This window comes from Nerophis lumbriciformis, linkage group LG28 (genome assembly GCF_033978685.3).
Source record: "Nerophis lumbriciformis linkage group LG28, RoL_Nlum_v2.1, whole genome shotgun sequence".
Taxonomy (NCBI): domain Eukaryota; kingdom Metazoa; phylum Chordata; class Actinopteri; order Syngnathiformes; family Syngnathidae; genus Nerophis; species Nerophis lumbriciformis.
Window position 1 is genome coordinate 17,425,368 of NC_084575.2, and position 27,699 is coordinate 17,453,066.

Genomic DNA, 27,699 nt, shown 5'->3' on the forward strand with positions numbered 1-27,699 from the left:
TTTTGACAGAAAATAAATACATGTACTTCATGCGACTGCATATCTTTCACACTTTAATAGTATTTAATATTGCAACAAATGTTATATTTTCATACAATCCAAACATTTTTTGTTGAAATAAAAATAAATACTTAAATATCGGCTTGACTTATGATTTCAAAGCAGCAGGTTACCCATCAAATTGTACACTGTAAAAATGACAAATGTCAAAATAATTTTACTGTGAAAAAACAAAACGGTGGAACCAATTCTCACCATTTGCAGTAATACACTGTAAAGACAACACCTGTAAATTTCACGGTACAACACTGGCAGCTCAGTCGTCTATTTTTTTATTTCTATTTTCATAAATGTGTTATCAATTTTCAATTTACGGTAATATGCTATAAAAAAACACTGAATTTTACAGTAACATTTTGGCAACTGAGCTGCCAGGTTTTTTTTACTATAAAATCTATATATTTTTAACAATGTTGTAAAAAAATTAAAACAATTATCAAATGCATAGGCAATCATGTAATACCATGAGGCAAAGCCGTGTACATTTATATTCATGCAAGCGGCCCTCTTAAGGCAGCCGTAATTGCGATGTGGCCCTCAATGACAACGAGTTTGACACCCCTGCTCTAGATTCTTATTAATCGACTCGTTAATTCCCTGTTATTATCGGCCTACTTTCTGCTGTAATGTGGTTTCCCTCTACACTTCTTTTAAGTTCACTAAGCACTTATTTCTTCGTGTTGTTTAAAGCTAGTTTAGCGGTTGGCTTAACTATTAGCGTGATTGCTCCTGTCATGTTAAGCCTCGTCCTCCAAAGATAACAATATTTAAGATACTAACAAATGCAGTTAATTTGCAGTTATGGGAGTGATTATTATTAGTCTAGAGGAGCGGCTCCAAACGAGTAAGGAGACACATAATTAGCTGCTCGCCATTTTTCTTACGAGGGCTTAAAAATAAATCCATAATTGTTTACCGGATAGAAGGCATTAATCGGCAATGGCGATCACATACTTTTCATCGAAATCGTCTGATACTGATCGGTGACCGATCGATCAGCACATCCCTAGTACTTGTAGGATCATGTCAAAATAATTCTGTTTTATTATCCTCATAAAGGGGAAACGTGCGACATGAATATAGACAAAAATAATCCCAGTAATTGTGTTGATCTATATTAGTTTCAACTGTAAAACTGTTTGCTCAACCACCAAACTAACAACAGTTGTGGTCATCACATTGTAACCTCTGTTCTCTCACCTCATTGCAGGATCCTCCAAATGTACAGAGCCCTGCAGCGTGATCTGCAATGGCCCGACTCAATGTATGGAACCAGTCTTCCCTCTCTCCAATCGAGCTGACGAATACAATGTTTATGATTAGTTTGCTGCAATGTAGGTTTGCACTGCACCTTACTCAGAGGAGTTTCCCTTGGTGTAGCTAAATAAGGTAACCAAAGCATTCTATAAAGCTCCTTGTATGATGCAAAGCCGTTCTACACCCTTGAAAAGTACAACTTTCATACCAAACATTAAATTGTTAAAGACGTCCGGCGTCTTTGGTTTGGTCCGCGAGTCGTCACAAGTATAAAAAAGGAATCTGAACCGCAAAGTGCCAACAGTTTCAATGTAAATGTTTGCCATTATAATCGCTACGGCATTGCCGCCACCTTGTGGACAATGTGAATATATAAGGTGTTGTCCCGATACCAATATTTTGGTACCGGTACCAAAATGTATTTCGATACTTTTCTGTACTTTTCAATACTTTTCTAAATAAAGGGCATCACAAAAAATTGCATTACTGGCTTTATTTGAACAAAAAAATCTTACGGTACATTAAACATGTTTCTTATTGCAAGATTGTCCTTAAATAAAATAGTGAACATACAAGACAACTTGTCCTTTATTAGTAAGTAAGAAAACAAAGGCTTCTAATTTAGTTTACTGACATATGCAGTAACATATTGTGTCATTTTCCATTCTATTATGTTGTCAAAATTATTAAGGACAAGTGGTAGAAAATGAATTATTAATCTACCGTATATTTCAGACTATAAGTCGCAGTTTTTTTTCATAGTTTGGCCGGGGGTGCGACTTATACTCAGGAGCGATTTATGTGTGAAATTATTAACACATTACCGTAGAATATCGAATAATATTATTTAGCTCATTCACGTGTTGGGTTTTATCAAATAAATTTCCCCCAAAAATGCGACTTATACTCCGGAGCGATTCATACTCCGAAGAATACGGTACTTGTTCATTTACTATTAATATATGCTTACTTTCTCTTTTAACATGTTCCATCTACACTTCTGTTAAAATGTAATAATCACTTATTCTTCTGTTGTTTGGATACTTAACATTAGTTTTGGATGATACCACAAATTTAGGTATCAATCCGATACCAAAGGATCATACATTGGTCATATTCAAAAATCCTCATGTGTCCAGGGACATATTTCCTGAGTTTATAAACATAATACAAATATTTAAAAAAACATAAGAAGATTTTGTGATGCCCAAAAATATTGATGTAATCATAGTAGTACCGACTAGATACGCTCCTGTACTTGGTATCATTGCAGTGGATGTTAGGTGTAGATCCACCGATGGCGTTTGTTTACATTTTCACGCTGGTGGTGAGCTACAGTGTGTAGTGAAGCATGTTTAGCTATTTTAGAGGCGGTATAGTACCGAATATGATTCATTAGTATCGCGGTACTATACTAATACCGGTATACCATACAACCCTAATATAAGGCCAATGATCAAGAATTTCGCATGAAATTGAACACAGCACAGCCTTTACTTATATGACCCAATGTACACAACCTTTCCCAATCATGGCGCAAACTGCAACCAACATAAAAAGTCAACACAAATGGTCACACATAACACAACCTGCTCAAGGAACTTTGTGGATATTAAAAAACCCATCCCCGCACTATACATATTTCAAAATTACACCAATGTAAAGCCACAATAATGCATGATGGGATAAATGCAAAACACTCTCCACAGTCCATGTTTGGCGCATTTTAGCTGCTTGTCATTTCTAATTGATTACAAAACATCAAGTAGGTTGTTACGGAAGTACACAAGGTAGTAGTATAACTTTCACATACTCTTAATAGCCACAAATATTAATCATTAATTAAATATCCACTATATTAATCTAATATGCTTATACATATATATACATATATATATATATATACGTTAGGTCAGGAAAAAACACAGAGGCTATATCATCCCTACAAACCTGTTTCGCAGGGAAACCTGCTCGTCAGGGTTTTTTAAAATCCCCTGACGAGCAGGGAAACCTGCGAAACAGGCTTGTAGGGATAATACCGCCTCTGTGTTTTTTCCTGACCTAACGTATATATTTTGCTCTCCCCCGGTATTGAGCACCGTATAACGGATAAACCACAGAAACCTTGACTATATATGTATATGTATAACGGATAAACCACAGAAACCTTGACTATATATGTATATACATATATATGCTGCTCACTGCTCCCCTCACCTCCCAGGGGGTGATCAAGAGTGATGGGTCAAAATGCGGAGAATAATTTTGCCACACCCAGTGTGTGTGTGGCAATCATGGGTGCTTTAACTTAATATATATATATATATATATATATATATATATATATATATATATATATATATATATATATATATATATATATATATATATATATATATATACATATACATATACATATACAGTACAGGCCAAAAGTTTGGACACACCTTCTCATTCAATGTGTTTTCTTTATTTTCATGACTATTTACATTGTAGATTGTCACCGAAGGCATCAAAACTATGACACCTGTGAAGTGAAAACCATTTCAGGTGACTACCTCTTAAAGCTCATCGAGAGAATGCCAAGAGTGTGCAAAGCAGTAATCAGAGCAAAGGGTGGCTATTTTGAAGAAGCTAGAATATAAAACATGTTTTCAGTTATTTCACCTTTTTTTGTTAAGTACATAACTCCACATGTGTTCATTCATAGTTTTGATGCCTTCAGTGACAATCTACAATGTAAATAGTCATGAAAATAAAGAAAACCCATTGAATGAGAAGGTGTGTCCAAACTTTTGGCCTGTACTGTATATATTACTGTTACTTTACATGCAGTCTGCTTTTGGCCCTAGGCCTAATTTTCTTAGCCCAATTAGCACAAGTCAAAAACTTTGGACACCCCTGAATTAGTAAAAAAAACCAACAAAAAACACACACAATCAAAACGGATAATTTGTATCTTTGTAAAGGAAAAACATATTACGATAATGGTCTTTAAACGTTTCACCTACCTGGCAGAGAGTATGATGGTGATGTCTGACACCTCAATCTTAAGGCAGTTCAGCACTTTATCTAGAACAGGTTTGCTCACCTGTGTGTGCCAGAAGAAACAGATTAGTCAAAAATCTTGTCTGATGTGGTCAAATCTTAAAATGGGAACGCACCTTCATTCCAGACAGAGACAACGTGTTCTTCAGTCTGTATTTCCCATCTTGCTGTGGGTAGGTGTACAGCATTATATCATTCATCTGTAGGAGACAGACAGAAGCAAACAAATCCAAATAAATGTACCTCATTTAAACAGGAATAAATGATAGTTACAATTTTTCCATTTTATACTCCTTGATCCTGAGCTGGGGCCTATGTCAGTTGACTTTGAGTGAGAGGCAGGCAATACACATAATCACCATCGTCATTATTATTATTATCATCATATCAGCCCTAAGCAGAATTTGTTTTGGAGGGCTCCACCATCAAAAACATTTTTAACACTTTTAATGTGAAACAATTTGAATACTTTTTCAATCAAACTTGAATTAGGTTGGTGCATGTTTTGCACTATAACTAATTAATGGGAGAGAAAATTGTTTAATGGTGCAAAATAACAAGTTCAACATAAGACATCAACTTGCATTAAATCTTAATACCATACTTAGTTTAAAATACCGTATTTTCCGGACCATAGGGTGCACCGGATTATAAGGCGCACTGCCGATGAATAGTCTATTTTCAATATTTTTTCATATATAAGGCACACCGGATTATGGGGCACATTAAAAGAGTCATATTATGATTTTTTTTTTTTCTAAATTGAAAACACTTCCTTGTGGTCTAAATAACATGTAATGGTGGTTCTTTGGTCAAAATGTTGCATAGATTATGTTTTACATATCTTTCTGACAGCCGCTTCCGTATGCCCTGTTTTGTGGGCGGTCTTATTTACGTGGCTGAACTTCGGCAGCGTCTTTTATCCGTCATCTTTGTTGTAGCGATGTAACGTGCAAGGACGGGAGTGGAAGAAGTGTCAAAAGACGGAGCTAACTGTTTTAATGACATTCAGACTTTACTTAAATTAATAACGGAGCAGCATCATCCTCATCCGGAAACAACAACAAAACCGGAAATGTGTCGCGTGAAAAACCGTCCGACCGGGACTCTCCAATAACTAAAGTTCCTTGGGTGAATAATGTAAACTCACTACACCGGTATGTTTTAGCGCTTTCATGGCGAGTTTACAGACAGATATAAGTAAGAACTTTACACTACTTTATATTAGAAATGGCAACAGTGGAGGATGAATGTCCCATAACAAGAAGATAGAGAAAAAGAAGAAGCTTATCGACTACAAAGGCAGAGGCGCGCAATTTTTCAGGATTTATGCAGATCCCAAATACAGATCAGCAGGGACCAGAAGGTAAGAAAAGTTGCTTTTGCATAATATTGCGAAACAAAACGCCATATAATATGTCTTACCTTATACACACACCATAATACTTGTATGTTTCATGTGGCGACAATCCATCAAGCGGTGCGGCTTCATAGCTTACCAAATTTGTACTAAAACATTTTGATAGATTTTTGAGTGCTGTGTGTAATGTTCTATATTTTCAATGGAACATATACAATGTTGGTGTTTTTTACTTGAGTCATATTGCCATCATAGTGCAGTCTACACGTATCTCTTATGTTTGACTGCCATCTACTACACCATGTACTAAATAAAAACCCTTCAAGGTCGGCAAGCAAAACCAGAATTATTCCGTACATTAGGCGCACCGGATTATAAGGCGCACTGTCGAGGTTTGAGGGAAAAAAAGGATTTTAAGTGCACCTTATAGTCTGGAAAATACGGTAAATTGCTCTAAAACTTTTTATAGTGTAAAACAATTTATTTTCATCATAAATACGCAAAACTTGGACTGGGGATCAAACCCAATATTTCTTGGGAAATGTTCCATCATATATTTATCAGTGGCGGAGCAGGAATGGGCTAAAAATACTCATAAAACGGCCCGTCTTTTATTAATTGACATTTTAGATGCCCTTCTTCACGCACAGTGCGTAATCTACGTATAGCGAGGGGATGCCCTGCATTCAATATAAACAAAGTGTTTAGTTTTCAATGAATACTTTTCACCTATGCAGTACCCACAATCTCCAGAAGGTGGTAGTAAAGCTATATGAATATTTCAACGTGCAACAGCACCTTTGTTTCTATTGCTACACTGACAAGTGTTAAGTCATTTCCCTTTCCCAGAGCTCCCCCAAGCAACTGGGCAGCATCAAACTCCCATGTACAGTATGTACAAAACAACAACAAAAAGGCAATAAATGTGTTTATTTGCTCTAAAGCACGGGGTATTGTTTTTTGTTTGAACACACAGAGAGTCCATTGTGTTACGCACGAGAGGTATTTCATTTCTCTACAGAAAAAAAAAGAAAAAAGATGACATAATTGGTCACACCTAATGTGTGTGCTAAACATCCGTTGGGGCCATAAAGACAGCATCCAGGAATTCTCCTCCCTGCTGTGGGCTCTGGGCCTCCCTTGCTCTCCCAGCATTCTCAACCTACACTAAGAAGCAGTGGAACAGGCAAAATTCAACACTGCACAACACAACAAAGAAGGATGAGAAATATATCTGTGCATGGCCCATGGACTTTCCGCCAAGCACAGATATATTTCTCATCCTTGTTTCTCTCTTGGTGTCTTGCTCCACCTTGAGTGGCTTCTAATTTACTCAAGGATTCCTCACACCGCCGTTTCAAACCACAACCAACTTGACCTCAAACTACCATCAGCAGTGCCATCTCATTTCCTCTATTGACCTTTCACCGTTTGTACATGTCTCTTTTTCCCTCTCCGCTCACTCTAATGATTTAGAGCAGGGGTGTCAAACGTACAGCCCGCGGGCCTTATCAGGTTTTATCCGGCCCGCGGTATGAGTTTGCTAAGTATAAAAATGTACCTGAAATGTTTGAATGAAAGAAACTGCTGTTATAAATGTGTCCACTAGATGGCGCAAAAGCAATTTGTTGTATCTTTGTAGATGATGCTACATTTGTAAAAAAAATAAACCGCATGACGTTAGTGCACCAGTCAAGGAAAATGAGCAAACTACATAAATAACATTCTGTTATTTGATTTTGATATCATTTTTTGATAGATTGAAAATGAACACCAATGAGTTGACTGATGAACATTATCACATCATTTATTCAGAAAGTATAAATAACGACAAATAAAGGTAGAATACTATTAGCCGCAACATGTAAGTGTAAAAAACCCCCGACAACATTATGATTTGTACATTTTCAGAATGTGCTTGTTCTGTTTTTAAACAAAGAAAACAATCTGAAGTTGTCTTTATTTTTACCAGTCCGGCCCACTTGGGAGTAGATTTTTCTCCATGTGGCCCCCGATCTAAAATTAGTTTGACACACCTGGGATAGAGGTATCAGTCAGCAACACTTTGCATTATTGTCAGCTCTATTGATTCGACAATATACTGTTGTACCTCAACTTACAAGCTTACCGTATTTTTCGGAGTATAAGTCGCACCGGAGTATAAGTCGCACCTGCCGAAAGTGCATAATAAAGAAGCACTGGAGCCCGGCCAAACTATGAAAAAAACTGCGACTTATAGTCCGGAAAATACGGTAATTGGTTTTGTGACAGAGCTCTTAATTCAAAACACCATCCATCCATCCATTTTCTACCCCTTGTCCCTTTTGGGGTCGCGGGGGGTGCTAGAGCCTATCTCAGCTGCATTCGGGCGGAAGGCAGGGTACACCCTGGACAAGTCGCCACCTCATCACAGGGCCAACACAGATAGACAGACAACATTTACACTCACATTCACACACTAGGGCCAATTTAGTGTTGCCAATCAACCTATCCCCAGGTGCATGTCTTTGGAGGTGGGAGGAAGCCGGAGTACCCGGAGGGAACCCACGCAGTCACGGGGAGAACATACAAACTCCACACAGAAAGATCCCGAGCGCAAGTTCAAACCCAGGACCTTCGTATTGTGAGGCAGACACATTAACCCCTCTCCTACCATGCTGCCCTAATTCAAAACACTTGTATCTCAAATCAACTTCTACTATTGAAATTAATTCAAACCTTGCCCCCTCAAAACAGCACAATTTGAACAGTTAAAAAAAAATGTTGACTACAAAATATTGTTTAAAACAATACAATAGAATGTAGTAGTAACAACTACATTAGTTTGATTACTGAACGGCATGGCTCGGGTGGTAGAGCGGCCGTGCCAGAAACCTGAGGTTTCCTGTTTCGACCCCCAAGCTTCCGCCATCCTTGTCATGTCCGTTGTGTCCTTGAGCAAGACACTTCACCCTTCCTCCTGATGGCTCGTCAGTGTGTGAATAGGTGAATGTGGAAATAGTGTCAAAGCGCTTGGAGTACCTTGAAGGCAGAAAAGCGCTGTATAAGTATAACCCATCCATCCATCCATCCATTTTCTACCGCTTGTCCCTTTTGGGGTCGCGGGGGGTGCTGGAGCGTATCTCAGCTGCATTCGGGCGGAAGGCGGGGTACAAGTCGCCACCTCATCGCAGGGCCAACACAGATAGACAGACAACATTCACACTCACATTCACACACTAGGGTCAATTTAGTGTTGCCAATCAACCTATCCCCAGGTGCATGTCTTTGGAGGTGGGAGGAAGCCGGAGTACCCGGAGGGAACCCACGCAGTCACGGGGAGAACATACAAACTCCACACAGAAAGATCCCGAGCGCAGGATCGAACCCAGGACTACTCAGGATCTTCGTATTGTGAGGCAGATGCACTAACCCCTGTGCCACCGTGCTCACCCCTAAGTATAACCCATTTACCATTTATTAAGTAAAGTAAGAATGTAGAATATTTACCAAGAAAAGTGGCATCTACGGCATCCCCTGACAGTTGCTTCTCCGTCAAAAACACCATCAGTAACTTCTCAATATTTTCATGGATAAATGTCCACCGTTAAGATATTATTTTAACATACTTGGCTGGCATTAGACTCATTCTGCTTCAGTATGGTGCAGACTAACAGTGATATACTCTTGAATAGCTTCCCCAAGACTACGGCATGCTCTGTCATGTTTTTGATGATTTCTTTCTATATTTCAATGAATATCATCCACTTTTTCTCAGCATTGACCTTCACACAAACTTTCTTCATTCCCATGGTTGGAAAACAAAGTTATGTTATATTTACCATGAATTGATTAACGTGGACCACGACTTAATCAAGTTGAAAAACTTATTCGGGTGTTACCATTTCGGTGGTCAATTGTACAGAATATGTACTGTACTGTGCAATCTACTAATAAAAGTCTCAATCAATCAATCAATGTCGATTTATTATAAGCTAATGCTCGCCAGGAAGACTAGATGTTTTGGGCAGATCGTACGGGGTTTACTGTGACATTTACTATGCCAACTAATGACAGTGTTGCTTGTAACTCAAATTTTTGCACGCAACTTAAAGCATGACAATTAGCTGAGAGACAGCTCTTAAGTCGGGGTACTCTTAAGTTGAGGTCCAACTGTAAAAGGGTGATATGTTCTTTAATTTCAAACTGTCTGTGAGGCTGTGAATGTGTGCAGGCTGAGTCCTGACTGGTGATTGATGAAGCGCAAGGAAGGCAAGAAGAAGTGGCGTCGATGTGTGTTAGAGAAGTGCGAGTCATGAATGAATCATTCAAAACTTGCAACTTTTTTTTTAATACTAAATATGGCAGTCGTCTTTGTTAACTGATACCGTAAGCTAATTTAAAAAAAGCAGAGAAAGAGTTAACATGTGACTAAATATGGGGCAAGTCAGGGGGGTAGAAGTTATGACGCGTGACTTAAGTGAATCAAGTACCCGATTCATTTCAGTAAGTGACTCTTAAGAACTGGAGTCAGTAAAAGGAATCATTGTGTGAGTGCGTGCGTGTGTGTGTGTGTGTGTGTGTGTGTGTGTGTGTGTGTGAGAGAGAGACGTCGCCACAAGAATAGATATACAGTGGTACCTCAATTTAAGAGTACCCCAACTTAAATGCTGTCTCTTGGCTATTTGTTATGTTTGAAGTTGCAACCTAAAATTTGAGTTACAAGTGTCCCCGTCATTAGTTGGCGGAATGAATGTCACAGTGAAACCAGTACAATCTGACCAAAAAATCTGGGGCCGTGTTTATCAAGCGTCTTAGAATTACTCCTAAGAAGTCTGCTAAGAGTTGACTTATGAGTAAAGAAATTCTTCGCTGAAAGCTGCACTTAAAAGTTAGTTATCAAGCGTCTTACTCACACTTTCAGCGAAGTGTAGAACTGAATCTTAAGTGTCACACTCAGAGCTGAATTACGACATTACTATGTGCCGTAAACGGAATTTTAGGTGACGTCATTTCTGTGTCCATAGAAATGACCAATCACGGAAGGGAATCCCTTGTCTAAGAATAAAGAAATATCTTAGAAATATTTAAGTGGACAATGGGAGTGTATATTTTGACAATAAACTACAAAATAATACAAAACAAACAAACAATATTGGCAATGAATCAAAAATAAATGTTTCATTTTCTTTCCAATTCATTAATTAGGCAACTAATTTGAAACTGGTGTGGGTGGCTCTATATATACTAGCCCACTGCAGCCACATGCAGAAATCAACATGGAATCGAAAAGAAAACCAAACTGGCGAGAGGAGGAGCAGTAAGGGCCATCATTGTTTCCATAACAATTCTGCTTACTCATGGTTGTGATGGCCCCAAATCATCAGCGTTACACTGTTGCATTTTCCCAGTGGCGAGATATCGAAGCATTATGATGACCTTTAGCTCTGCTGTGAAAGCTCTGCTGCGTGATGTTGCTGATGAGATGACGCCCCTTATTAAATCTGTGACAAAAATAATACCCGCTCTGTCTAAACCAGGGGTCGGCAACCTTTACCAGTCAAAGAGCCATTTTGACCAGTTTCGCAAATTATAAAAAACAATGGGAGCCGCAAAATTTTTTTGAAATTTTAAATGAAATAACACTGCATAAAAAGTTTTTTTTTTGCTTTGTACTATGTATAAACTAGGGGTCTCAGACACGCTGCCTGCACCTTTAAATGGAATTTGGAAGCTGGTGTGGCACGCGGGTTCTAAATGAATGGCGCTTGCCAGCATCATGCGTGCCGTGATGGTACAGCATATAGCACCCACTACAACCAGCGTGCCTGATCAGCTGCACGTTGTATGGTGTTTCCGCTTGCTCACGTAGGTGACAGCAAGGCATACTTGGTCAACAACCACACAGGTTACACTGACGGTGGCGGTATAAAAAAACTATAACACTCTTACTAATAATGCGCCACACTGTGAACCCACACCAAACAAGAATGACAAACACATTTCGGGAGAACATCTGCACAGTAACACAACATAAACACAACAGGACAAATACCCAGAATCCCATGCAGCCCTAACTCTTCCGGGATACATTATACACCCCCGAAAACAAACCCCGCCCACCTCAACCGACGCACGGGGGTAGCAGGGGTGTATAATGTAGCCCGGAAGAGTCAGGGCTGCATGGGTTTCTGGGTGTTTGTTCTGTTGTGTTAAGGTGCAGATGTTCTCCCGAAATGTGTTTGTCATTCTTGTTTGGTTTTGGTTCAAAGTGTGCCGCATTATTAGTAAGAGTGTTAAAGTTGTTTTATATGGTCACTGTCAGTGTAACCTGTGTGGCTGTTGACAAAGTATGCCTTGCTGTCACGTACGTGTGCAAGCAGAAGATGTATATTGTATAAAAAGTGTTGGGCTGGTACGCTGTTAATACAGATTGTAGAGAGTGCCAAATGTTGTACTATCATGGCACGCCCTTATTATAGCTATAAGGGTGAAAATCGGTGAATATTAATCCCGGGAGTTTTCTGCTAGAGGCACTGAAATCCGGAAGTCTCACGGGAAAATTGGGGGGTTCAGCAAGTAAGCTGCTGAGCCGCATCAGAGTGATCAAAGAGCCGCATGCGGCTCCGGAGCCGCGGGTTGCCGACCCCTGGTCTAAACGATACCGTTTGATCAGCTGCTCGTCATCAAACAAAGACAGGACATCCTTCCGCTCCCTGAACGTTCGGGCACGTCTCTCTCGCCTCAGTGCCATCCCCCGCTGGCAACTCCTAACCACGTAGGACACCTCTGAATGTCTCTTAAATATCGTGGATATTAAAAGTGATTCTTAGACTTAAGAAAGTTGATAAATAGCTTTTATTCTTAAGTTTGAGAGTAGGACTAAATTTCGCAAATTCTCAGGACTTAAGTGTAAAATGGCATTTTAAGACGCTTGATAAATACGGCCCCTGGTCTTACTCGCTAGCATTAGCTTGTAGCTAGAAATGGACATACCTTTCTTTGTTTGGGAAGGAAGAAAGTAAATGGGAAGAAAAGTGCTGAGAAGAAGAAGTGGATGATATTCATACTGAATCAGAATGAGTCTAACCTGTCAAGAGTTTTTAAAATAATATCGAAACGATGACATTTATGCATGAAAACATAGCGAAGCTGCTGATGATGTGTTTGATGGAAAAGCTACTTGAAGAACATACCGTAGAAGTCCACTTTCCAAGGTAAATGCGGTACATAATTATAATATTACTTCATAAAGCTACTGTAGTTGTTCGTAGTACATTCTATTCAGTAGCGGCTGATGCTCTTTCAAACTTTTAAACGTTTTTTTTTCTTTTCAAAAAATGTGCTGTTTTGGGGCGGCCGATTAATTGATTTCAATTTATTCACCGAGAATAGCTGATTTGAGATACAAGTGTTTTGAGTTAAGAGCTCTGACACAGCACCAATTAAGTTTGTAGAATAAGGGACTACTGTACATGATAAATGATAAATGATAAATGGGTTGTACTTGTATAGCGCTTTTCTACCTTCAAGGTACTCAAAGCGCTTTGACAGTTTTACCACATTCACCCATTCACACACACATTCACACACTGATGGCGGGAGCTGCCATGCAATGCGCTAACCAGCAGCCATCAGGAGCAAGGGGTGAAGTGTCTTGCCCAAGGACACAACGGACGTGACTAGGATGGTAGAAGGTGGGTATTGAACCCCAGTAACCAGCAACACTCCGATTGCTGGCACAGCCACTCTACCAACTTCGCCACGCCGTCTATAGTTCTAGAGTGTGTGACCCTGCTGTAAGTTAACCGCAAACACATTAAAAACAAAAACATCAGATGAAAATTGAAAGTTTAACTCTGCATGGCAGATTCCTTCACTGCCAACGACGCTAGCGAGAAACTATTAGAAAAATCATAAGCGCTTATACCTATGTAGCTTGCTATTAGATACACTGTAACTAACTGCACATGAAATGACATATTATTATTTTCATGTTTGTCCCCCCAAACTCCTCAACCGTCCCCTCCCTGCATTCTACCGGCAGTCTGGCCTTCACTTTGCTGTCAGTCCCCTCCCAATACACAGGAAGCCCGCATCCAGTGACCCACACCAAACATCCTGTAAGGAAGCTGGGCCCTGGAAAACAAATCCTGAAAGGGGAGGAGAGAGGAGGAGGCCCTCACTGGTGGGTGTGGTTGGCGGTTTTACAACTTTGGCCATGTGCCCCGCCATGGTCGCAGACTGACCTCCGCCCCAAATTACCCCATATTTATGTGGCCCATGCATGTATTGTTTTCGCGAATGACTCAATGGTATGCAGTATCTCATAAAAGTGGGTATACCGCTCACATTTCGACAACCATTTTATTATATCTTCTACTCAATGAACAATACTATAGAAATGAAACTAGTAATCTGTGTACAGCTTGTATAGCAGCATGTCAGCTGAAAACAACTAACTACTAGCTAGGAATGTTTGGGTGATCAGGGTTTTATGCTATCGAATCCGATCATCCATGAGTGAAATCGGCCAATACCAACACTGATACTGATCACATGTATTAACTGTAAATGTTTCTCTTTACTTATGGTAAGTGCCATTGACAGTTAAATAATATCAACACAATATTTCAACTACCGTATTCTCCGGACTATAAGCTGCTACTTTTTCCCCAACACTGTGGCTTATAAAAAGGTGCTGCTAATCATTGGATTTTTAATAAAATGTTCAATCTCAAAGTGTTTACTAAGTACAAGGAAGAAGAATCCTCATAAATATATTGAAACCTTATCAAAAAAGGAGAAAATCTTATTAATCTCATAAAGGATGAATAAAGACATCAATGACTTATCTGTTTTGTTTGATCAGTTGTTTTACTGCCATGTTACAGGCAACTTCGGAAACAATTAAGGTATGTAAATAAATATTTACAAAATATGTCTATATAAATATCTAATTTTACATTGTACCGGTACATATCTGTGGCTTGTGTCCGTTGCAGCTAATATATGAAAAAAATATTTCTTCTTCTTAAATTTAGTGGGTGCATCTTATGGGTGCAGCTTATAGTCTGGAAAACACGGTATTTCCTTTTTTTTTTTTTTAGTACATACAATTGTTTGATCAAAACAAAGTCTATAGTACACAGTAATTAAACTAAAGTAAAAAAATATGATCTACTACTCATTTAAATCCTTTGGTTTTGCCCTCATAATCCTCCTGTGTCCAGGGAATAATTCCCTTCATTTGTAAACATGAACAAAAACAACAAAAAATTATTTTGAGAAAATAAAAATAGTGACTTAATCACTCTGGTATCGAGCATATACTGATATTCAACGGCGTCAAAATGTGGGCCAAGTGGGGTTTTTGTACTGAGGCCCCATACACAGGGGGCCCTTGGGATTTTGTAAAGATTAATACATTATTTATTATTATTATTTCTTTATTTATATAGCATTGTGCCTCGAAAATATGAACTACAACACAAATTCTGATTGCTGATACTGAATGCAGTTCCTTAGAATTGCCCAAAGAGATCAAGAGTATGAATACTTTTCAAAATGTACAAACAATAAAAATGGCAAATATATTGTGTGAAAGGAAAGCTCATCAACTGTCTAAACCTGTGCTTGATTTAGACATTTAAAAATATTTAAATTAATAATGTTTCCCCATCTTTACTATAATGCATTAAAAAAACAAGCACGTAAAGAGTTTGAATTTTTGATATTTATAAAGTGGTAAACCTCAATTAACACTTTGAATCGGAACTTGATAAAAAACAGCTATTGTGAGTCTGGCTAATCAACTATGGCTGATCTAAATCTCACTAATTAACACTGAATCCTGTTAAAAGCCAGAGTGTGTAGTTGCCAAGCAACCTGCTACCCAGTCAGGAAATAGTAATGCACATAGGTCTCTATAAAAAACACAAATATTCATTTTACACAACTGAGATGAGGCGTTAATTATCTAGCTTTGGGGGTAAACGCCTCTTCTTTCGCTCCTGCGATAATTAACCTCTGTACTTCATAGGTAATTGAGGGGTAGCAGAAGGCAAGTGGTTATTTTAGATGATTAGACATCAACTTTTATATCCCTTCATGTGGTAACGACTTAACAGTATATAAAAAGAGGAAAGAGTTACCAGAAATAGATGTCGGGGCTGTCTGCTTTTCCTGGAGACCTTCATGAGTGTCCCCTCTTTAACAAACATCTGCCAACAGAATCATTGTTTATACATTAGAAACTGTTTATGTTTATCCTTCCATCTTGCAGGGTTACGCTCACCCGGCCAGGCTTCAGGAGGTCCCTCTTGCCCTTCATGCTGTATTCTATGTGGACCATACGCAGCAAGTTCTCCTGGGATTGAAAACAGTGAAAAGATGGCCTGTGAGCATCCAGCCATAGAATGAAATATTTGTTTCTGAATGAAGGGGAAGGAGGCGGAAAGGGATGCGATAGCGAAGACTAGTGAATAGCGAGGTACGGAGATAGAAGGCGCCTGTGTTTACACTGTCTGTCAGCCTGTGTGCCTGTGTGTGTGTTTGTCAATGCAGCGTGATAAACAGAGGGGGTAAGCCAACGCGAGGATCAGGGTGATCGTGACAGTGAGAGGAGAGAGAGACACAGCAGGGGTAATATTCTGAATTACCTCCATAAAGAGCTCATGTTTGAGGGAGGGTGTAAATCTTGCCTAATCTTACAAAGCTCTACTTTGTAAAGCTACACATGGGACCCTTGCATGAAATCAACTATATTCATCACTACCAAAGAATGGACCACGCATTCCCTGCACAACAGAACCTCAACTGTGTCATTGAATGTGAAAAATTAGGACATCGCAGCAATGACATACAGGTGCATCTCCATACATTGAAATATATTTAAAACCGAAAGAAGTGAATCACTTTTTTTTACATGGATTCACTACAGACAGAGTAAAATATTTAAATTCTTAATTTCCTGATAGCTTTGATGATTATAGCTTACAACCAGGAAAAATGTTTTCAGTTTTTATATGGGGTGTCCTGTTACAACGTTTTCCCTCACATTACGATTTTGATATTGGAGCCTTGAGTATTGACTGATAATGATATCAATCCGATACAATGTCCGTTTTAATATTTTGTTGTGTGAAATGTTAGAAAAGGCTTGATCAAGTAAAATTACTCAGAGAACAATAGTAGGCATGAAAAACACTAACCTTAAAGGGGAACTGCACTTTTATTTGGAATTTTGCCTATCGTTCAGAATCATTATGAGAGACATGACGATGAATGTTATTTTTTTTAATGCATTCTAAATATTAAATAAATGCGATGGGAGCCATTCAACTCTGCCTGTAAAGGCCCTAATCAACGTCCAAACACCTCCATTAAGGTTTTATATACGTGATGTAAGTATATATGTAATGTAGTGAGGGGCGCATTTATACTAATATTTAATATTTACGTGTTTTGATCATTAATTAAAAAAAACGCATCACGTTTGCTTTTTTTTCTTCATCACTAATTTCTTCTCACTGCGGACTTCATGAGAGCCAACAAACAAAATAAAACATCACTTACTGTACAATGTCTGCTGTGATTAGGATGCCGACTGCTAAAATGTTCATATATTCTCATTTAGATGAAGAGTGTCTCATACTCCAGTAATACTCCATTTATATTTTGTGACTTGAATATCAACAAAGTATTGGTAATGTTGTTATTATAAGCACTAATGCAGACAAACTATTGATCACAAGCTGGTATGTAATGTTGACATCATCGAGTGGTTAGCTGTTTCCTCGCTTCCCTGCTCCTTGAATGTTTATTGTAGATCATAAATCATGCCTCTCACCTGGATAGAAAAAGGCTGAGGATGAATTGTTGGCACACTTTAACAGCCAAAGTGTCAAAGCGCATCACATGCATCTAAATGGGAATATATGAACATCCGAGCAGTTGGCATCCTAATGACTGCAGGCATTGTACAGTAAGTGATGTTTTATTATGGACGGCGTGGCGCAGTGGAAGAGTGGCCGTGCGCAACCCGAAGGTCCCTGGTTCAATCCCCACCTAGTACCAACCTCGTCATGTCCGTTGTGTCCTGAGCAAGACACTTCACCCTTGCTCCTGATGGGTGCTGGTTAGCGCCTTGCATGGCAGCTCCCTCCATCAGTGTGTGAATGTGTGTGTGAATGGGTAAATGTGGAAGTAGTGTCCAAGCGCTTTGAGTACCTTGAAGGTAGAAAAGCGCTATACAAGTACAACCCATTTATCATTTATATTTATCATTTATGTTTGTTGGCTCTCATAAAGTCTGCAGTGAGCAGTAATCTGTGATGTTGTCGGAGGAGAAAGCAAACATTGTGATGCGTTTGTGTACTTAATGCGCCGTCGTTTGCTTTAAATGATCATCATATGTAAATATTAAATGTTATTACAAATGTACACGTTACTACATGACATATATACTTACAGCATGTATATAAAATCTTAATGGAGGTGTTTGGATGATTTTTAAGAGCTTTATAGGCAGAATAGAACGGCTCTCATAGGCTTCATTGAAAGCGGAATTTTTTTTATTTAGAATGTATTAAAAAACATGTCTTTCGTAATGGTTGTGAATGATAGGCAAAATTCCCCCCAAAAAGTTAAGTTCCCCTTTAAGAATTGTGTATTTGGACAAACCTACCAACTGTATAAAATTATTTTATTTTATATTGGTAGGGGACATTTGAGCAAAGTCAGCATAATTGGCACCAACCAGCTGGGGGTGCATTAATTTCAACCCAACCAGTTTACTGCTTCAATAGGCTGCCACAGTAATCTCAACTGTGCAAGGCAAAGTTTGAGGTGGTGCTATTTCTAACTTAAGTTCAGATGCAGATACTAGTAATTAGTATAACTGTTCGAAATTAACTAAAACCATAACCATAAACCAAAAAACGTTGTAGTGGAAAGACCGACAGACCAAAGGAGGTTGAGGTTGAGGATCAAGACAAAGGTGAATATTGAGTCAATAGAGCATCAATGGAGCAAAATCCTAATTCCACCGCCCATCTGTTCATCATATTTGCGTCACTCCCATAACTATGCTGGCATGCTAATATTTAACAATAATAACAGACGGAACAGAGTATGTTTTTAAGCAACACACACATCAGCTTGATCCAGACAGAGCTCACCCCCTGTTTCAAATTATCGTTGGCCTGGTCCGCCACCTCGGACACAATCACCAAGGCAGCTGCAACACACAGAACATCAACAAACAGAGAAGGTGTCAGTGAATTTAACGAAGACGCGGTAAATGTATGCATAGCCCAGTGAACCTTACTGCAGCATGTGTCAGAGTGACAAATGAACACTACGGGATTACCTTGCGTGTCCTCGTATTCTTTGGAATCAGGGGAGAGGTTGTTCAGATAATCTGCAGATGCAAGCAAAAAAAAAAAAAAAAAGGCAATTTATTGCTAATTTTAGAAACAATTTCTTTAACCTGTCACCTTGCTACTTGATGTCTTTGTGACAATCCAAAAGCTCATTGTGTGCATGTGTGTGTTACCTGTGAGAAGCATGCGGTATTGCAGTATTCTCACGACGACCTGCAGTAGCTGGTATTTCAGGGGGACTTCGGCATCTTCTGGACTCTTCCTCTGAAAGATAAAAATATAATCTTACATTTTGCTTTCTTTACTATCATTATTGACCTCTGGCAGCATGTGGTTAGCACAGCCTGTGCTTGCATGGATTTTTTTCTCTAGTTTAAATCAGTATGGTGGCATTTTAACATACGATGTGTTAAAGTTCTTGGACATTAATTTAATTAGTCATTTTAAGCAGTTTACTGTGCCTATCAAATGAGCAGTTTCACAGCAACTAACCGAGAAAAAAGAGCCTACAGTACATATGCTACGGCAGGGGTGTCAAACTCAATCGTCACACAGGGGTCCAAATTTCATGGTTCCTCACAAGGAAACCTTACAATGTATTATATCTAGAAATGTCCGATAATGTTTTTTTTGCCGATATCCGATATTCCGATATTGTCCAACTCTTAATTACCGATTCCAATATCAACCGATACCAATATATACAGTCGTGGAATTAACACATTATTATGCCTAATTTTGTTGTGATGCCCCGCTGGATGCATTAAACAATGTAACAAGGTTTTCCAAAATAAATCAACTCAAGTGATGGAAAAAAATGCCAACATGGCACTGCCATATTTATTATTGAAGTCACAAAGTGCATTATTTTTATTAACATGCCTCAAAACAGCAGCTTGGAATTTGGGACATGCTCTCCCTGCTGCAAGGGGTTCTGGGTATTTGTTCTGTTGTGTTTATGTTGTCTTACGGTGCGGATGTTCTCCCGAAATGTGTTTGTCATTCTTGTTTGGTGTGGGTTGACAGTGTGGCGCATATTTGTAACAGTGTTAAAGTTGTTTATACGGCCACCCTCAGTGTGACCTGTATGGCTGTTGAGCAAGTATGCCTGCATTCACTTGTGTGTGTGAAAAGCCGTAGATATTATGTGATTGGACCGGCACGCAAAGGCAGTGCCTTTGAGGTTTATTGGCGCTCTGTACTTCTCCCTACGTCCGTGTAACACTCCGTACAGCGGCGTTTTAAAAAGTCATACATTTTACTTTTTGAAACCGATACCGATAATTTCCGATAATACATTTTAGAGCATTTATCGGCCGATAATATCGTCAGTCCGATATTATCGGACATTTCTAATTATATCCATAAACTGCTATAAAATTGATTAGCTTGTAAGTAATTGTGATGTAGAAAAATATATTTTTTTAACCAATTTTCAGCGGATTTCTAAAATTTTGAAATGCAAATGTTGATGCTCCTCTTAGACGCACGTAATAAAGATGTTTGTGAAGCCCCCTATTGTTTTTTGGTGCTAAATTAAACACAACATTAGCGCTGCATAAAACATGTCGCTACTGGTACAACGTTTCCTAAAGAAATTATGTTAAATAAACAAGAAAATAAATAAACTCAAGAAAATATCAGGAATCTACCAATATTATTGCTGAAAGAAAACAAAGCACTGGACTGGACACTGGATGTCCCTAAAAACAAAGGGTTTCTGCAAGTCAAGGTCACGATGGAGAAGACAATAATGTGGGTCAGGGTGACCTTCGCATCAGACACAAAACCTTTAACAAGCCCCATTCTTTTTCTTAGGGGTGTCATTTGCAGGAGAATGGAGGCCGAGCAAAGAAAGAGCTTTGGAAAATCAATCAGGGTCTAATTGTCTCTGACAGGTATTTTATGCCTGATGCACTTTTTTTTAAGTGCTGTCAAACCATTAAACATTTTAATCAGATTAATCGCTATATATGGATTAATTTTTTCATAACCACGAATGATTTGTCAATGAAAGTCGCTATCTGTCTCTCTCCATTCTCTCTCATCTTTTGTCTTATTTTTTCTTCCCAGCTATTTTTGCTCAAAGCCGCTTGGCGCTACGGCATCTGCTCTCCTCTCCACAAGTGTCGCGTGTAAACTGTCATCCAATTGACACTTCTTCAGAGGAAGTGATTCGCTGACGCGTGCCAGAGATGATAATTAGCGTTCGGCGTGTTTGGGCTAGTGAGCCGGAGAAGAAAAGGAAGAGAGATGCTTCACACTGGGACAAAGACACATCAACACACGATGTGCGAACACGCGCCAACAAACAAACGAGCGCACCTTTTAGCCTCTTTCACGGCCAGCTGATTCGCTGTCTGCACACACAAATCTGATCTAATTGGGGAGTTGTAAAGGAGTCTGCTTCTCTAATTACTTTCTGTCCACCTCATTGACCAGCTGCCTTTCCTATGGAGGGATTCACTCCATCGCTCTTCTCCCTCCATCGCACCCCTTCGACCCTCACTCTCCCACCATGCTTGACCTTCTTGCTTAGCGCACACATGGTGGTGCACTGGAGTGGCCATTTAGAAATAGATTCATAAAAGCGGCTTCACAAAGTCTATTAAATTTGTGTTGACCCAGCGGTGGCCAATGTTTATAGATGGTGCGGCAAACAAGGAGCAAGCTGTGGAGAAGAGGCTCTAATCCGGTTAACTCTGATCTGATCAAGGTCTCAGGCTACTTCATCACTGTCACCACATCCACAATGAAATTACCAGCACTTCTATTCTAGGGCTTTACCTCGCAACCATGAAGGGGAGAGTGAGAAATCTGCAATAATTATATCTGAAATATAGCAACAACACGGTAAAGAAATAATCGTTGGTAGGTTGACCTAAACAATCCTCCTTGGTCTCCCTTGGTGGTCCTTCTCCCTCATTACAGAGAAGTCACACTCATCAGTCTCGTCCCAAGGCGGTGCTCTGACACAACAAAGCATCCATCACGATGCTCCACGACACACAATACTTGCACTTTGGGAGGGTGGAGGTAGGCCTTATTTTGTGTGGCCACATTTTTGTTTTTTTATTTGACTACATTTTTATTATTAGACTCCTTATGGGCCCCCACCCCAGCATAAACCTATAACGTCAAAGCCCCACGTACACACACACAATATGTTTACATGCACTAAAAACAACTAATTATTGACTTAATTTAGTTTTTTTCAAACATATGTAAATCTCTTAATAGGGTTTTTACATGCAGCTTGTATGGAAAAAGTTAAGTTAAGTTAAAGTTAAAGTACCAATGATTGTCACACACACACCAGGTGTGGTGAAATGTGTCCTCTGCATTTGACCCATCCCCTTGTTCACCCCCTGGGAGGTGAGGGGGAGCAGTGAGCAGCAGCCCGGGAATCATTTTTGGTGATTTAACCCCCAATTCCAACCCTTGATGCTGAGTGCCAAGCAGGGAGGTAATGGGTCCCATTTTTATAGTCTTTGGTATGACTCGGCCGGCGTTTGAACTCACAACCTATCGATCTCAGGGCGGACACTTTAACCACAAGGCCACTGAGTAGGTAAAAAAAAACTTTAATATTGTTTTTTTCTGATTATCTGATTCATGTAGGGTTATCATTAGTGGATATTATTACATAATAATACATAATCATAATAATCATTTGTACATCAAAATTCCTTGAACGGACCACAAATTATGTGCTCTGACAGACCTAGACAAGTATTTTGGCTTGAGGGCCACATTGAAAGAAACAAATGGGTCTGGGGGCCCATGTGAATGTGTGTGTGTGTCTGTATATGTATATATATGGACTGGACTCTTACTATTATGTTGGATCCACTATGGACTGGACTCTCACAATATTATGTCAGACCCACTCGACATCCATTGCATTTGGTCTCCCCTAGAAGGGGGGGGGTTACCCACATATGCGGTCCTCTCCAAGGTTTCTCATAGTCATTCACATCAACGTCCCACTGGGGTGAGTTTTTCCTTGCCCTTATGTGGGCTCTGTACCGAGGATGTCGTTGTGGCTTGTGCAGCCCTTTGAGACACTTGTGATTTAGGGCTATATAAATAAACATTGATTGATTGAGTGATATATATATATATATATATATATATATATATATATATATATACCTGTATATATATATATATATATATATATATATATATATATATATATATATGTATATTAACACATGTGATTAATAATAAATTAATGATGATTAATCAAAGTGTATGTTTTGACGGGAGCCTGAAGGCAGCGTGCATTGCATAGGCAGTGATCACATCACACACCAGAGATACAGCGATGTGCTCTGCGCCAACTTTCGCTTCGAAACAAACTTCGAAGGAACTTTAGACAAAACTGAGGTAATTACCGGTAGTTAGTATTGCAACGACAAACTTTCTTATCATTGGCACACTTTAAAAAAATCATCTTTCTACGAAACATGAACGTGTGCATGGTGCCGCGAGCATAAATGCTACTTAAATAGGGTTGCCAAACGTCTCTTGAAAAATAAATTGTCGCCTATTTAGAAACAATAGTACACGTTTCGTATTGAGCTGTCAAGGGACGCACTTTATCCAGGATTTTTATTAATTTAGTGGCCAACAGAGCCAATTATTTTGTTTTCATATTACCGAGTTGGTGCTCCGTGTAAAAGAAAAAGGTAAATCGTGACGTCGCACGCCAGTTTTGACTCGGCAGTTTTGCCACAACACGCACCAAGCAGGCATCTTGTCAGTGCAGAAGATAACTAAAGTAAGTGTAAAAAGTTCAAATACAACTGCTCTGCTGTCTATAGCTGCAATATATGTGAGTACGTTTGTTTTGTTACTGAGTGCAGTCGGTCTGAGGTCCAGTACACCTTGTCATTCAATGAGGATAGTACACATCCAGTAGGAGAAGAGAGGTATGTGGCTTAAAACTATTAGTGGTGTGTCATTTATTCCACTTTAATGAGCTATGAGTGTGTGTAATGCTTTTATTTATTGAGAGGCGATCTCCTTTATAAATAAAGCACATTTGAAATGTTGCCGGTTATATTAGTGACACCAATATCTCATGTCTCTTTTTGTCACAGTAGTTTTCGCAGTGATGAATGTTGGAGACCTGCTCTATCATAAAGTTGCACACTGAATTTATTATGTGTTAAGTTAAGCAGGACATACCTCTGTTAAAGAAATATGTTCCTTTTTATTAAGTTAAGCAGGAAATATTTATATTTAAAAAAAACAACTAAATTGTGCACTTAACTCTTACTGAGTTAAGTGCTACAATGACTTGCAGTTCAGCAAATCATTTAGAAATCTACTTGCTCATGCACATGACATTTTGACTACAAAATTGCATTTGTATCCAAATATTAGGGTATTTTTTAAAGAAAATGTTATTCATGCAAGCAACTGATAACCTCTGTTTAATCATGATTAATCACAGAATTAGAGTGTAATTACCCTGATTAAATCACTTGACAGCCCTAATATGTATATATACACGTGTATATATATATATATATATATATATATATATATATATATATATACACACATATACACACACACACATATATATATATATATATGTATGTATGTATATGTATGTTTATACATATGAATGTTTATATGTACTAATATTTTTGTTTCACTGAACGAGACACCCAGAATCCATCCATCCATCCATTTCCTACCGCTTGTCCCTTTTGTGGTCGCGGTGGGTGCTGGAGCCTGTGTCAGCGCACGGCAAACCCAGATAGATAGACAACATTCACACTCACATTCACACACTAGGGCCAATTTAGTGTTTCTAATCTACCTATCCCCAGGTGCATGTCTTTGGAGGTGGGAGGAAGCCGGAGTACCCGGAGGGAACCCATGCAGTCACGGGTAGAACATGCAAACTCCACACAGAAAGACCCCGAGCCCGGGGATCGAACCCAGGACCTTCGTATTGTGAGGCACATGCACTGACCCCTGTCGCACCGTGCTACCTGACACCCAGAATGTTCATGAAAATAAAGAATGTGGGATTTACAAAATTAACTATGAACGATAAAACACTGAATATTAACATTATATGAATGTCGCTCTTTTACTTCTCTCACCACCTCTTTGATCGACATGTTTTATAACCAAGCAAAAGGCAACAAAAATGCAACAAATAAATATTTAATGTATATGAATGTAAAGGTTAAAACACACCTACAATCTGATATAGTATCACTTTTCTGCAGAATTTTGTTGTACAAATCTGCTTCTGCCCACACTGCTTTGTTCCTCGTCTGAGCTGCTTTGACGTACATTACGGTAACAACCCATGTGGGACGGCGTGGTGCGGTTGGGAGAGTGGCCGTGCCAGCAACCTGAGGGTTCCTGGTTCAATCCCCACCTTCTACCAACCTCATCACATCCGTTGTGTCCTTGAGCAAGACACTTCACCCTTGCTCCTGATGGGTCGTGGTTAGCGCCTTGCATGGCAGCTCCCGCCATCAGTGTGTGAATGTGTGTGTGAATGGGTGAATGTGAAAATAGTGTCAAAGCGCTTTGAAGGAAGGTAGAAAAGCGCTATACAAGTATAACCCATTACATCACTCAAAAGCGCAGATTACAACCATTGAAATACGTTCTACCTGTATAGTTCAAAACAGTAGTTTGAAAACAGCACAGCACATCATAATTGCGGCTACAGTTTTGATGTTAAAAGTTAAAAAAAAATATATACAAACATTCGGCGGGCCATATTCTGCCTAGGTCTGTGCTATGAGATGCAAAAGTGAAACTTAAACATAAGGTTATCTGATGCTGCCACAAATACATTTATATATTTTATACCACATCAACGTCCCACTGGGTTGTGAGTTTTTCCTTGCCCTTATGTGGGCTCTGAACCGAGGATGTCGTTGTGGCTTGTGCAGCCCTTTGAGACACTTGTGATTTAGGGCTATATAAATAAACATTGATTGATAGTGTTATTGGCGCTGTGAGCGAATGCATAAATGTGAGCTTTGTTGACATTATGACGTCTTTGTTGAGTGAACAGTAAAGCGTTCAATAGTGGATTCGTCACTACCAAAAGGAATGACTTTGACAGCAAAACTGATTTTATCTGAACTTTTATGACATAGTATTTTATAATTGACGGATTCAAATGAAAGAAAAAACTCTTTGCAAAAGCCCAGGCCGTGATTATGTGGCCACTTTAACCGTTGTGGCCTTAAACAACAGCATAGAGTGATTATGCCAACGGCCAGCCCTGGGTGTAGGGACAAACCCCAGGACTTATGTGCAACATGAGATAAGGGGATATTCAACTTGCATATGCAGTGGCAGGTGTGGGGAATCTGCCACCGCTATTAAAAATGCCTCTCGGAGAGAATACACCTTTTCACACACATTGCCTCTCAGCAATAAAAAATAAACCATCCTTTTGAAAAGACAAAACCTTTTCATGCCTTTTTTGCAGATCACTTCATTTACTGCTCTTGCCAATTAGTGTAACTCAACTTCATGAAGCAAAAATGAAAAAGCCCATTAAGCCCAACTTTTATGGAGATTGACATTGACCAAGTGAGGAAAACATGACAAAGGTCAAAGCTTACCATACATGGCAAAAGCCAACATTTTACAATACCCTTCTTTTTATGTAGATTAGACTGTCTCGCGTCACAGAGGGAGTACGTTTTTTTTCAGGATCAGGGCAGCTGCTGTTGAATATTCATGAGTGGAGACAGTAGATGCGTTGTCCACCCGCCTTTCTTACAAAACTAGAAACACTTGCGGTAAGGGACGGACGGAATGGCCTAAAATATATATCGCAATATATATTGCAGCCTCTCTAGATGAAGATATATATCACAATATATTATTTAGTATGTAAATGATAATCAAACCACTTCAAAGCAGTTTACAAAAACTCCTAATTTGGCTACTGACACATGCGTCATTTTCAATTGTATTATTTTCACAATACTATATTTGGTAATTTATAGTTAACAGTTGGTTACTTTCTGTTGTAACACAATTCTAAGCATAGACGTAGGAACAGGGGACATTCTAAATATTACCACGCAACACAGTGTCAGGTGACTGAACGGCCTCTTCCTTTACAGCTGTGAGATAGAGACGGATAAGAGCAGGCACCTCTGAGGACGACACTAGTCTGGAACGGTCTGGAACAGCCTATTGGGAACGTTGCCCTGAATATCATTTGTTTAGAACGTCTTGCCGTTTGTGTGTATTCATATTTGGAAACCATGTCTTTTGAGTTCAGTCATCTTCTATCTTAATATCCCCTTCCAGGTAGCAAAATGCCACCATCAAAAAAAATAATTAAACAACAGCAGGTTTTACTCAACACAAGTACAACATCTAATTATACTTGACCAATTATCAACAAGTTTGCCATTATATTAGATATTATGTGCAATTATGTCTTAACAGTAGAATTATAGCACATAGAGTAGTGACGCAGTTGAAGTAAAGAAAGGTGAAGAGACTGAGGAAGCTTAGGGGAGGTCATCAATAAGTGAAAAAATTATAATAATAATAATTAATACGTGAAATATGCTCTATAGTAGCCTGCTATTT

The 27,699-nt window shown here is 39.0% G+C and overlaps 1 protein-coding gene across 3 annotated transcripts in view; it reads right to left on the reverse strand.

Moving 5' to 3' along the window:
* Positions 1–27,699, reverse strand: part of fgd5a (FYVE, RhoGEF and PH domain containing 5a) — a 93,131-nt gene that overhangs the window by 24,704 nt on the left and 40,728 nt on the right. For all 3 annotated transcript variants that reach the window (XR_012051412.1, XM_061923803.2, XM_061923802.2), the window contains exons 8-15: positions 19,263–19,353; positions 19,077–19,127; positions 18,886–18,944; positions 16,002–16,073; positions 15,859–15,927; positions 4,482–4,565; positions 4,329–4,408; positions 1,261–1,357 (exon numbers count right to left, since the gene is read on the reverse strand). Coding sequence is in view for 2 of the 3 variants with exons in the window: in XM_061923803.2 (XP_061779787.2) it covers positions 1,261–1,357; positions 4,329–4,408; positions 4,482–4,565; positions 15,859–15,927; positions 16,002–16,073; positions 18,886–18,944; positions 19,077–19,127; positions 19,263–19,353 (603 nt within the window). In the remaining variant the exon portion in view is untranslated. The remainder of the gene's footprint in view (positions 1–1,260; positions 1,358–4,328; positions 4,409–4,481; positions 4,566–15,858; positions 15,928–16,001; positions 16,074–18,885; positions 18,945–19,076; positions 19,128–19,262; positions 19,354–27,699) is intronic.